The 13,527-nt window shown below is 42.9% G+C and overlaps 1 protein-coding gene across 1 annotated transcript in view; it reads left to right on the top strand.

Moving 5' to 3' along the window:
* Window positions 1-13,527, top strand: part of GRIK4 (glutamate ionotropic receptor kainate type subunit 4) — a 313,397-nt gene that overhangs the window by 72,282 nt on the left and 227,588 nt on the right. The window contains exon 2 of the mRNA XM_070765309.1: window positions 3,485-3,616. Coding sequence (XP_070621410.1) covers window positions 3,535-3,616 — 82 coding nt within the window. The 5' untranslated portion in view covers window positions 3,485-3,534. The remainder of the gene's footprint in view (window positions 1-3,484; window positions 3,617-13,527) is intronic.

Here is a 13,527-nt window from a genome sequence, read left to right as displayed (position 1 = left end):
TCGTAATTGGTGCACTAGTCAAGCCTGTGTACGGTCCCTTCCAACTCGGTTTAATCTGTAATCTTCTAGTTACTGAAAATAGAAACATAGAAACGTAGAAGATTGACGGCAGAAAAAACACCTGGTGGCTTGTTCAATTTTGGCTTAGAGGGATGTGCACATTTAGCAAGCTAAATCCGGCAATACATAGTTAAGTGAAGCATGTCTTAGAAACATAGAAACATAGAAGATTGAGGGCAGAAAAAGACCTCCTGGCCCATCTAGTCTGCCCGTATACTATTTCCTGTATTTTATCTTAGGGTGGATCTATGTTTATCCCAGGCATGCTTAAATTCAGTGACTGTGAATTGACCAACCACGTCTGCTGGAAGTTTGTTCCAAGCCTTTTGGTAAAATAATATTTCCTCCTGTTGCTTCTGATCTTTCCCCCAACTATCCTCAGATTGTGCCCCCTTGTTCTTGGGTTCACTTTCCTATTAAAAACACTTCCCTCCTGAACTTTATTTAACCCTTTAACCGATTTAAATGTTTCGATCATGTCCCCCCTTTCCCTTATGTTCTCCAAGCTATACAGGTGGAGTTCATAAAGTCTTTCCTGATAAGTTTTATGCTTAAGACCTTCCACTATTTTTGTAGCCCGTCTTTGGACCAGTCCAATTTTATCAATATTTATCAATATTTATCTAAGAGGCTCCCCTCTTCTGCTGTCATCAACTGTATCATAGAAACATAGAAACATAGAAGTCTGACGGCAGAAAAAGACCTCATGGTCCATCTAGTCTGCCCTTATATTATTTTCTGTATTTTATCTTAGGATGGATATATGTTTATCCCAGGCATGTTTAAATTCACTTACTGCGGATTTATCTACCAGGTCTGCTGGAAGTTTGTTCCAAGCATCTACTACTCTTTCAGTAAAATAATATTTTCTCATGTTGCTTTTGATCTTTCCCCCAACTAACTTCAGATTGTGTCCCCTTGTTCTTGTGTTCACTTTCCTATTAAAAACACTTCCCTCCTGGACCTTATTTAACCCTTTAACATATTTAAATGTTTCGATCATGTCCCCCCCTTTTCCTTCTGTCCTCCAGACTATACAGATTGAGTTCATTAAGTCTTTCCTGCTACGTTTTATGCTTAAGACCTTCCACCATTCTTGGAGCCTGTCTTTGGACCTGTTCAATTTTGTCAATATCTTTTTGTAGGCGAGGTCTCCAGAACTGAACACAGTATTCCAAATGTGGTCTCACCAGCACTCTATATAGCGGGATCATAATCTCCCTCTTTCTGCTAGTTATACCTCTAGCTATGCAGCCAAGCATCCTACTTGCTTTCCCTACCGCCTGACCGCACTGTTCACCCATTTTGAGACTGTCAGAAATCACGACCCCTAAATCCTTTCCTTCTTCCACGGATCTTCTCCTGTTCAATTGCCCAGTGATACTCTGGTGGCTTTGTTTTAATTATTGACACTTCGCAGGGTGGTGTGGGGTGTTTTCCTCCCTCCTTTCGGTCTGCCTCATTTATCAACTGTCGCCTCCGGATTGTGAGCCTTTTTGGAAACTTTGGTAGCTAAAGTTAACAGCCCAGTTTTTTCAGCTGCCAGTTCGCTCCCTGTTTTTTCTAAGCAGAGACGTTCTCCTCCGAGCCATCAATCATGGTCTTCTCCAGCCTTAATTCAGTCTCCCATCCAGCTCTTTCTGGCCATTGTGAATTTCGCCTCCATTTGTAAAACTCCAAAAGAATTGCAACTGGAGGCACTTTTTACAGAATCCATTTGTCTTCCGAGGCCGGTGATGAAAAGCTTGCTTGGTTAGTGCAAATTATTACATGAAATGGAGGGGCTGAAGGTGGGAATTACAGGTAACAGTCGCTTCCAGCCTTTGAAAACTCCGACCCATAAAAGGATGCCTTAAGACAAAAATTAATTAAGGAGAATGGAGACTATTTGAATCAGCCCGTTTGGTGTTTTCTATGAATTAAGGGAGTAGAGATGATAAATTTCTGAGCAGGTTTGGAAGGGAGGATAATCGAGAAACATAACTCATCATGGAATCCTCTTTGTTCTCTGAGCTTGGTTGTCTGCATGCAGATGTTTTGTTACCCAACCAGGAAACATCCTCAGTACAAGTTGTTGTGAGTGCTCCTTGTCCATCTCAGGTGATGTCAGATTCTGGGGAGGATGAGCCAGGCCCCTCTGGATACCCTGGGCCAGGGTGGGGGTAGTGCTGGATGAAGCAGAGTTTAAGTTTAAGTTTAATCAGATTTGTATGCCGCCCCTCTCCGCAGACTTGGGGCGGCTCACAGCAACAGCAACACAATGTACAACAAATCCAATATTTAAATTAATTTTAAAAACCCCACAAGTTAAAACCAATCATACACACTAGCGTACCATACATAAATTTTATAAGCCTAGAGTGAGAGTGAGAGTGAGGCAGAAAGGGACTTGAGTGAGTCTGAGGAACCACTAGAGGGGGCTGATGTGACAATAGGGGAGTGGTCCCAGTCAGAGAGTGAGGAAGACAAGAGAGTGGAAAATCACTGGATTGACCCTCGCTATAGAAGATTGCATGGGGAATGAAATAATTTCATCTATCCTATCCTATCCTACCCTATTCTATTCATCACTTAGTCACTGAACTCCTTAGACCTGGAAGACTCCAAATATAGATTCACCCTCTCTGTGTCATAAGCTGACCTCTTAAATTTTGTCCTAGCCAATTGTAATCTGTTGTGGTTAGCTCTGGCCCAGCTCCTGCCCCAAGGACTGTGGATGTGGGGGAGACATCCACATGCTGCAGGCCTGGTTTGCCCCCAGTGGAATCTGAAGATGAAGGCTCCTCTGACCAAGAAGACATGAGTGACAGGGAGGAGGAGAGTGGGGCAGACAGCTCAGAAGGAGATCAATTCTCTAGCTCCTCCTTGGATTCAGAACAAGAGTTAATGATACAGCCACGCATGCGGAGAGCGATGCATAGGCAGCAACAACTGAGAGATTATTAACAAAGAAAATGAGGCCACCTGTGGTTGGGTGGGGCTGTGGTCATTAGTGAGGCTGCTATAAAGAACAGCCTGTGGGTTTGGCCATTGTGGAGGATTATCTGATTGTTGTGTTTCGTGACTGCTTTACTGACTGACTTTTTGTGTGCTGATTTTTCCCCGCTTTGAAACTAAACCAGAGCAAAGTGTGTTTCACTTTGTGAAAGAAGAAGGACTGTGAATTGCCTCCCAGCTGCAAGCTAAGTATCACAGAACTGATAAGGGACTTGTACAAATTACAAGGTTGTTTGGAGACGAGTGCTCTTTGCTATACCAAAAGAGGGCTTGGTTTAAGTGAATTTTCATTATAAAGAGCATTGTTTTGAATTTTCAAATGTGTGTGTGTGTCTGAAATTTGTACCTGTGAATTTTTGGGAGGATTCTACCAGAGAGCCCGACAGAACAGTAATCAACTTGGGGTTTTCTCCCTCTCTCTTTCCAGAGTTATGTCATGCCCAGACCACTGCAGGGATCCATGAGGATTTATAGAAGATGTCCTGGATCTTGTGGCCTTTGGGGCTCTTGTTGGTATGGTTAATGAAGATAGCTGCCAGCCCCCATTCGCTGAGGATTGGTAAGTAAGGAGAATAAATCCACCCTACTGTGTGTATCTTACATTTCATCCTCACTATTTTAGTCCCTGGAAAAGCAATGGGGCGGATCAAAATTGCAATCATTGGAGCAGGTTTGGATCAAAGTGATTATTATTGGAATCACATTAAAGATGAGCTGCCCATCCAGCCGGACCTCCAAAAATGCAGTGTGGTGCTTCTCATCGTGAAAAACCATCCGTCTGGACTTGCGCTGTGTGGGCCAGTTAGTTTAGATGCTGCGTATATTAAAAAATTCCATTGCTCACGAATGAAATTAATGAGAATTTAAGGGAAGGCGCAAAGTCTATTTTTCACCAACAGGGTTGTCCCAAGAATATGTAATTGGTTCGGTTAGATGTGTCTTCATGATCAGCAATAATGGATGAGTGGTGTCGCAATTAATTAGAAGCCGGCTTCAAACCTGCTTTTTAGCACGGTGCTAAATCTGCTTTTGTTTTAAAAAGCAAACGGGGAAGTAAACGCGCAACCCCCATTTGTTTATTCTTGGGTTACAGGCATCAATTAATAGGGATTTGAACGTTCACGCATCGGTTCACCTCGTTGTCTTAACTGCTTTGTAGCAAAGTGTTGCTTTGCCTTAAAGATATGCATCATACCAGGCTGATATTCATGGTAAAGTTGCTGGGGGGTGTTCTGTCTGGGTTCCCCCAGACCTCAACACCAACTGGAAAAAACAGCCAGACACTCTGGTAAAAGCAAAAGTACTTTATAGCTGGAAAAAATAAACACAGAGGAAAACCTGTTCTTCCCAACAGACAAATTTGCAAGTCTCCAAAGATTATCCGAGTGTCTGATTAAAATAAAAGGGAGGATGTAATGAATAAACCTGCAGGGGGATGAGAAATGTTCATGATGAGAATGGGGCATTCCTTATTCTGTGATGAGGTAACCCAGAAGTACAGTGTCCCCTCAATTTTTGCAGGGGATGCGTTCCGAGACCGCCCGCGAAAGTCGAATTTCCGCGAAGTAGAAATGTGGAAGTAAATACACTATTTTTGGCTATGGACAGTATCACAAGCCTTCCCTTAACACTTTAAACCCCTAAATTGCAATTTTCCATTCCCTTAGCAACCATTCAGATTATTACTCACCATGTTTATTTATTAAAGTTCATTTAAAAAAATATTTATTACAGGCAGACGAAAGTTTGGCAATGACATATGATGTCATCGGGTGGGAAAAACCGTGGTATAGGGGGGGAAAACCCACAAAGTATTTTTTAATTAATATTTTTGAAAAACCGTGGTATAGACTTTCCACGAAGTTCGAACCCGCGAAAATCGAGGGAACACTGTATTGGCAAAGATCTTGTTTTCATTGTACAGTGGTACCTCTGCTTACGAACTTAATTCATTCCGTGACCAGGTTCTTAAGTAGAAAAGTTTGTAAGAAGAAGCAATTTTCCCCATAGGAATCAATGTAAAAGCAAATAATGTGTGCGATTGGGGACACCACAGGGAGGGTGGAGGCCCTGTTTCCTCCCAGGAGATTCCTAGAGAGGCCCCTCTGAGGCTTCTCCCCGCCTTTTCTAGCCCTGTTTCCTCCCAGGAGATTCCTAGAGAGGCCCCACGGAGGCTTCTCCCCACCTGTTCCGGCCCTGTTTCCTTCCAGGAGATTCATAGAGAGGCCCCACGGAGGCTTCTTCCTGCCTTTTCTGGCCCTGTTTCCTCCCAGGAGATTCATAGAGAGGTCCCATGGAGACTTCTTTTCTGGCCCTGTTTCCTCGCAGGAGATTCCTAGAGAGGCCCCACGGAGGCTTCTAACCAACTGCGCAGGTATCATCGGAGATAAGGGAGAACACCTGTGTCTGAGGCAATTAGACTAATGGGGTTGCTGATAAATTACCAACATTGCAGAGAGCGCATGTGGGAGTTTATCTATTTGGAGAAGGATACGTCATGGTTGCTTTGTTCCTGGACTTTGACAGATTTTTTGGGATATTTCACAGCTAAGTAAATCTGATGGACTCACTTGAAGAGGTTTGGCTGTGATGCTCTCGCAGCTGCTCTTATCTGCTCTGTTTGTTTTTGTCTCTCACAGCTTTCAAGGACTGTGAGCTAATTTGCTCAGTTTAAAGTGCGCGTGCACAGCTTTATTTTGGATAAACTGTTTTTCTGTTTACTTTATAGCCGCGTGTGTGTTTGAATTTACATTCCTGACTTAATTGGGGCTTGTAACGTGAAGCCTGGCATGACAGCGGGTGTGTATTTTCTCCCAAACTTGGGGAAAATAAATGGCGGCCCAGCAAAGACCACGCTGCAGCAGTCGCGTGCAAATTGCACAATCAGTGGGCCACTACTAGGAACCCACCTCTTGTGGAGACTATCTCAAGATCTCCTTTCTGTAATTTTCTGCATCCCTCCTAAGATCCTTTTTAGGAAGGCCATGATGCTAGTTCAAAGAGAGACATCCCAACGTGCCACTGAGAGAAGCAATTATAACCCTGCAAAATATTCTTGCTTGCGACAGGCACGTCTTTCCTTTTCTAAACCATAAATCAAAAGGGAGTGGGTGCTTTGTGCTAAATCCACATCAGGATTATGTTTCCACAAGGTGGTTACCGTTAGTCACAAAGTCAGCCCGAAGTTGAGATTCAATGTGGCACTTTTATCTACCAAGCAGACGCAGGTGGTGATATTGGGTGGTTTTTATTTATTTGTTTCTTTGTTTTGTCACGTACGTATTGGTGTTGTACAAAGATATAACAATATTTATATACATGATACTAGTAAGAGAGAAACAACCTATTCTCCAAAACACATGAGGCTTTCCATTGGGTGGAAACTAAACAAGGGGAGAAGCAACTGAGAACTAAGGAGAAATTCCCTGACAATTAGAACAATTAATCAGTGGAACAACTTGCCTCTAGAAGTTGTGAATGCTCCAACACTGGAGGTTTTTAAGAAGATGTTGGATAACCATTTGTCTGAATTAGTGTAGGGTTTCCTGCCTAAGCAGGGGTTGGACTATAAGACCTCCAAGGTCCCTTCCAACTCTGTTATTCCAATTGTTTTGGGATTGCACTATTATTGTTGATCATTATACAGTCGGGCCAATTTGATTTGCCATTTTTGTCCATCAAAGCATCCTTGCCAAGGACTCAGGATAGGGTTAAGTAATCCTTGCCTTACAACCACAATTGAGCCTTCTTTACCATGATGAAGGCTAAAGTTTAAAAGCTAGGTTTGAAGGTGCAAGGTATCACATCACCCCCCTCCCTCCCATTTCATGGTGTGGGAATTTTGCTTCTGTTGAGAGATGCCATTTTTGAGCTGTGCTTAAGGCATCAGTTGGCCTTAATCCTGCACTGTTAAATTTGACAGTGTGGGTGGTTTTCTGGCTATTGCCGTTGCCGAGGTTTCCTCCCTTCTGTGTTTTCACTGCTCGAGAATAAAGAGAAGTATTATCCATCCGAGTTTCCCCCATCATTTCCTATCTCCCGCAACTTTGGCGAGAACGTAGCTTTCGTCAAACAATTTAAGATGCAAAACCCTGCTTAGAAGAACAGAGGCAAAACTTAATTGGATTAAAGCAATGAAATAAATGTTTGAAAAGTATTCATGCTGATCTGCTAGGATGAGAAAAAAATATGTATAGACAGCTCAGGCATAATTGCTGCCTTTTGTGTTTTCAAAGGGAAAGTCTCAAACCCCATCGCATCCTTCTCTAGGCATGGCACTAAGAAAGCCGAATAATGGACTTAATTAGTCCATCAGCAATGGGTTCTGCTGTTCCTAGTAAAAAATAAAACAAAACAGCTGTTTTATGCTTAATCTGGGTTCATTTTTGGGAATGATACTTGGTACATAATTTAAGGTGAACTGATCCTTGGGCTTTTCAAAATTATTCCTTCCTTCCTTCCTTCCTTCCTTCCTTCCTTCCTTCCTTCCTTTTATTTATTCAATTTTTATGCCACCCTTCTCCTTAGACTCAGGGCGGCTTACAACATGTTAGCAATAGCACTTTTTAACAGAGCCAGCATATTGGCCCCACAATCTGGCTCCTCATTTTACCCACCTCGGAAGGATGGAAGGCTGAGTCAACCTTGAGCCGGTGATGAGATTTGAACCGCTGACCTACAATGGCCTGCAGTACAGCACTCTACCTGCTGTGGAATCCCGGCTCTTCCTTCCTTCCTTCCTTCCTTCCTTCCTTCCTTCCTTCCTTCCTTCCTTCCTTCCTTCCTTCCTTCTTTTTCTCACTTCCTCACTGTTTTTCTTCCTTTCTTCTCTTCCTCTCTTGATGTTTTTCCTCCTTCCTTCCGTCCTTCCTTCCTTTTCTCCCTTCCTCACTGTTTTCTTTTCTTTCTTCTCTCCCTCCCTTGCTGTTTTCCTTCCTTCCTTCCTTCCTTCTTTCCTTCCTTCCTGCCTGCCTGCCTGCAAATTTACAGGGCATCCCATTGTCATAAAAATGTAGGCCTTTTGTAATATTGCATCCATAATCCACCCATTTTCTAATGGATGCAATCCCTCTCAATCCATGCATTGTTTTAGCAGGAATTGCTTGGAGGGAGGGGGATGAAAATCTGAAAGTAAGACTTCTCCATCCTTCCATTTAGTTCCATGTTTTCTACTGTGATTGACCTGGCTATCCAGAGGTAGGACTTCTCCATGACTAGACTCTAGTTCAGGGTCTCCAAATAAGTTTGACTGGTGGACTCCCAGAATTCTCCACCCAGGGAGAAGGAGGAGGAGGAGAGGAAGAAGAGGAAAAAGAAGAGGAAGAGGGAGAGGAAGTAGATGGGGCAGAAGGAGGAGGAGGAGGAGGAGGAGGAGAACTATGGGTCTATGGTGATCTCTGAGCTTGGTTGTTTTCTTATAGACGTTTCATGATCCAACTAGATAACGTCATCAGTGCTAGTGGGATTTACTCATTATCCAACTAGATTACATTATCAGGGTGCCCTTCTGCTGTACCATCTGCAGGGAGATTAAGAGCCGATCAGGGTGTTTCTACTAGGCAGGAAGGGACGAAGACCTGTTCCCAGGGACATTCCAAGAAAAAGGGAGGAAGAAGTCCAGGAACAAAATGCCAAGAAGGTTTTTCTACCGCATCCCACGTGGGTTTGCTTTCCTTCTCTCCAGAGCTATAGGTTTTTTTTTAAAAAAAGGAAGCTGAAATGAACTTTCGACAGAACGGAGGGCTGAATGTCAATTCCCTTATCTGAGCCAATTTGCGAAGCAGAAAGCGGTGAAAGAATTAAGACAGTTAAATAGGAAGAGAGAGAAAAAACCCTACTTGGGGGTGATGAAACAGTGTTTAAATGACTGAAATTATCTCTGGATTACCCTTGTTAGACACTGCTTTATTTAATCAACTCGAGACTTAATCTGCTGCAAGCCTTCCTACCGAAAAAAGGGACTCCAAGGGAGAAAATTATTGGGGTGTCATTTTCCTTCCAGGGATACCATGGAAGTTAGAAATATAGAAGATTGACGGCAGAAAAAGACCTCACATGGACCATCTAGTCTGCTCTTATATTGTTTCCTGAATTTTATCTTGGGATGGATCTGTGTTTATCCCAGGCTTGTTTGAATTCAAGTGACTGTGGATTGACCAACCACGTCTGCTGGAAGTTTGTTCCAAGCATCTAATACTCTTTGCAGCGCTGAGCTGTAATTTGGTGCATAGGCATTTTATTTATTTATTTATTCATGCACGCACGCATGGCTTGTCAAAGTTCTGGGTTCCGCAGTTTTCCATCAGGAGGCTGCAAAATGTATGAGTTTTTGCAAATCTTGCGCCATTAAGTTCCGTGAGATCGGTCCTTCAAGAACGAGGCAGAAAGATTTCAGTCTATTAGAAACATAGAAGATTGACGGCAGAAAAAGACCTCCTGGTCCATCTAGTCTGCCCTTCTACTATTTCCTGTATTTTATCTTAGGATGGATCTGTGTTTATCCCAGGCATGTTTGAATTCAGTGACTGTGGATTGACCAACCACGTCTGCTGGAAGTTTGTTCCAAGCATCTACGACTCTTTCAGTCAAATAATATTTTCTCACGTTGCCTCTGATCTTTCCCCCAACTAACCTCAGTTTGTGCCCCCTTGTTCTTGTATTCACTTTCCTATTAAAAAACACTTCCTTCCTGAACCTTATTTAACCTCTTACCATATTTAAATTATGTCCCCCCTTTCCCTTCTGTCCTCCTCTGAGTTCATTAAGACTCCACAGTTCAAGTCTGAGCTACGAGTCTTCTCTTCTGTAGGTCTTCCTGTCTTGCAAGAGCATTCGCAAGCAGACACAGAATTAAATGCACATGCATCCAGTTGTAATTTCCATAGAAGAGACTCATCAAATGTGTCATATAACCTTCATCATCGCATTAGCCCTTGTGCCGGTTCTCGCTGACCCCTTTGTTAGACAGGAGGCTGTTATCTTTTGCAAGCCTAATTCCCCAAATAATTCGATGCGAAAGGGGAAATAAAACCCCATTCCACAAATGGGTTATATGCAAATGGATGTGCCTCTTTCTTTTTTTATTATTTTTTTCACTGCATATAATTTATCCCCTTCCATCTCCTGGGGAAGAACTCAGAAAGCACATTAAAAAAAATAAAATTCCCATTCACCTAAGAAGGACATTCCTGCTCCCCACAATTACAAAGTGGAAACTTGTTTGGTTATCACAAGTTGAGACAGTCTCAAAATGGGTGAACAGTGCGGTCAGGCAGTAGGGAAAACGAGTAGAATGCTTGGCTGCATAGCTAGAGGTATCACAAGCAGGAAGAGGGAGATTGTGATCCCGCTGTATAAAGCGCTGGTGAGACCCCATTTGGAATATTATGTTCAGTTCTGGAGACCTCACCTACAAAAAGAGATGGATAAAATTGAACGGGCCCAAAGATGGGCTACAAAAATGGTGGAAGGTCTTCAGCATAAAATGTATTAGGAAAGACTTCATGAACTCCATCTTTATAGTCTGGAGGACAGAAGGGAAAAGGGGGACATGATCAAAACATTGAAATATATTCAAGGGCTCAATAAGGTTCAGGAGGGAAGTGTTTTTAATAGCAAAGTGAACACAAGAACAAGGGGGCACCGTCTGAGGTTAGTTGGGCGAAAGATCAGAAGCAACGTGAGAAAATATGATTTGACTGAAAGAGTAATAGAAGCTTGGAACAAACTTCCAGTAAATGTAAGTTGGTACATCCACAGTAACTGAATTTAAACATGCCTGGGATGAACATATATGCATCCTAAGATAAAATACAGGAAATAGTACAAGGGCAGACTAGATGGACCATAAGGTCTTTTTCTGCAGTCAATCTTCTATGTTTCTGTAAGTAAACACAGCCTCTGATTAAATTTTACCCAAGGAATTTCTGATGGACCCTAACATATTTACCCTTTCAGTTTATTCTGTTTATTCAGTCGATCTCCTCCGTTTTGAGGCAAAGGGAGAAAAAAATCACATTAAGACAAGACATCAGTCAAAGTTAACCAATGCAACAGCTCCTTTCCATGTCTGTCAAAACAGAGAAAGGACCTCTCGCACAAGAAGATTTGATTTACTGATTTAATCTTCTAGGTTTTCCATCCCCCCACCAGCAACAAGTCAAAGGGACTGACAAATATTGAAATATTGAGCAGATAAATAAAACATTTATTATTGATTTCATTTATTCATTCAGTTTGTCAAACATCTACGAGAGAACAGGTGTAAGTATAAACGTGGACATGAGCACATGAAAAACCAAAAAAAATCATATACAGTGGTACCTCTACTTAAGAACTTAATTCGTTCCGTGACCAGGTTCTTAAGTAGAAACGTTCTTAAGAAGAAACAAAGGAATCAATGTAAAAGCAAATAATGTGTCCAAATACATTAGGAAAGAAATAAAAGCTCGGAATTTGGGTGGGAGGAGGAGGAGGAAGAAGAGGAGGAGGACAGTCGCTGCTGAAGGAAGAAGGTGAGGTGAGGGGAATCAAAAAAATCCGAAACTTTAAGGCTTTAAAAAAAAGAGGGACTCTGAGACGGCGAGGAGGAGCAAGTGCCTCCAATACACCTGGCGCGAGGCTGCCTCCCATACACTGGCTTCTGCTGCTGCTTCTGCTGCTACCTGCTTCCCCTTCCTTCCCATGCTGAAGGGCTCCCCTCTCCTCTCGCTCACTCGCTTTGTAGCAGGCGCCTTTCCTTCGCTGTGGTGACTCCTCGGCTGCCCAGAGCGAAGGGAGTGTTTCTTTTCTCTCGGCGCTGGCAGAGGTTTATTCCCTCTCCAAGCGCCCAGAGAAAGGAAATTCTTCGTTCACTCTGGACTCCCAAAGTCTCCTTAAGTGCTACCGAAAGGTGGCTCTGGCAGCCCAGAAAAGCCCGAGATGGCTGGGATTAAAGGGGGAATGGCAGGAAACTGGCCAGGCCTTCGTGCCCCTCTCAAATTTCCTGGGAAATTTTTCCGGGCTCGGGTTCTTAAGTAGAAAATGGTTCTTAAGAAGAGGCAAAAAAAACATTGAACACCTGGTTCTTATCTAGAAAAGTTCTTAAGTAGAGGCGTTCTTAAGTAGAGGTACCACTGTACTTAGTGGCCAAGAAAAAGAACAGATGGGTTTAAAGAAATTGCACCATGGAAGGCAAGTTGGGAGCAATTGTTTTTTTTCCTGCAGTTTGGATGAATGCCATCAGTTGGACTTTCCCTGACTGGGCTAAACATGTTGTGTGAATGTATTCGTCAGCCTGTATCTGAATAGAAAATAAGCAAAGTGATGATTAAGGGAGGCTAGATTTATCATGCATCTTTTTTCCCCTTTCATATCTTGTTGCACTGGTAGCCCAGGAACTGGAATATTTGCTTTTGTTGTGAATATATCATGCTTTCGGCCGTCTTTGCTAGCTAAATCTACAGGATATTAAATTGCCAACTGAAATGAAATCTCTCTCTCTCTTTTTTCCCTCTATGCCTCCTGCTTGCGTTTTATTCTGAGAAAGTCTGCCTGCATCTAGGTGGTAAATTTAGCTTATCTCCCACCCCCTGTGACCCCCTCCCCTCCCTCCATCTGCCCTGGCTTTTCTTAATGTCTGAATTACCATACGGTTGTCATATTGACCCCGTTTCTTCCTCCTGGGAAATCTTGGCACGGGGGACCATTTCACATAGCTGACAAACTTCCCCAAATCTTGGTAGATTTGCAAAAGGAATGCAGGTATTTTTTTATTTTTAATGGAAAAGCACAGATTTTATTTTTTGCAGCCTTCTGCCTCTTGCTTTGCTGAATCTACATTCTCAACATCCCGAAAGTTAAATGCTGGCATCTCAGAAAATTTCTAGCTCAGATCACTGCAAATCGCTGCATTTTCTTTAGATAATAGTGGACATCTCTTCGTTTGCCCCAGAAAAAAACAATAACGATTTTCATTTGAGAATATACCGCAGTGATTATGCAAAGATTTACCTTTCAGGAAAATGCACACAAACTCTTTCTTCCCTCTGCAATATCATTTAGACTTATATACCGCTTCACAGTGCTTTTACAGCCCTCTCTAAGCAGTTTACAGAATCAGAATATATTGCCCCCAACAATCTGGGTCCTCGTTTGACCCACCTAGAAGGTTGAGTCAACCTTGAACTGGTGGGGAGATCTGAACTGCTGAACTACAGCTAGCAGTTAGCTGAAATAGCCTGCAGTGCTGCACTCTAACCACTGTGCCACCCCTGCCCTTCCTTCCTTCCTTCCTTCCTTCCTCCCTCCCTCCCTCCTCCTTCCTTCCTTCCCTCCTTTCCTTCCTTCCTTCCTTCCTTCTTTCCTTCCTTCCCTCCTTTCCTTCCTTCCTCCTCCTTCCTTCCTTCCTTCCCTCCTTTCCTTCCTTCCTTCCTTCCCTCCTTTCCTTCCTTCCTTCCCTCCTTTCCTTCCTTCCCTCCTTTCCCTCCTTCC

Source organism: Erythrolamprus reginae, chromosome 12 (genome assembly GCF_031021105.1).
Source record: "Erythrolamprus reginae isolate rEryReg1 chromosome 12, rEryReg1.hap1, whole genome shotgun sequence".
NCBI classification, from domain to species: domain Eukaryota; kingdom Metazoa; phylum Chordata; class Lepidosauria; order Squamata; family Dipsadidae; genus Erythrolamprus; species Erythrolamprus reginae.
The sequence above is the reverse complement of the archived record's forward strand: the minus strand, read 5'-3'. Positions and strand labels throughout refer to the sequence as shown.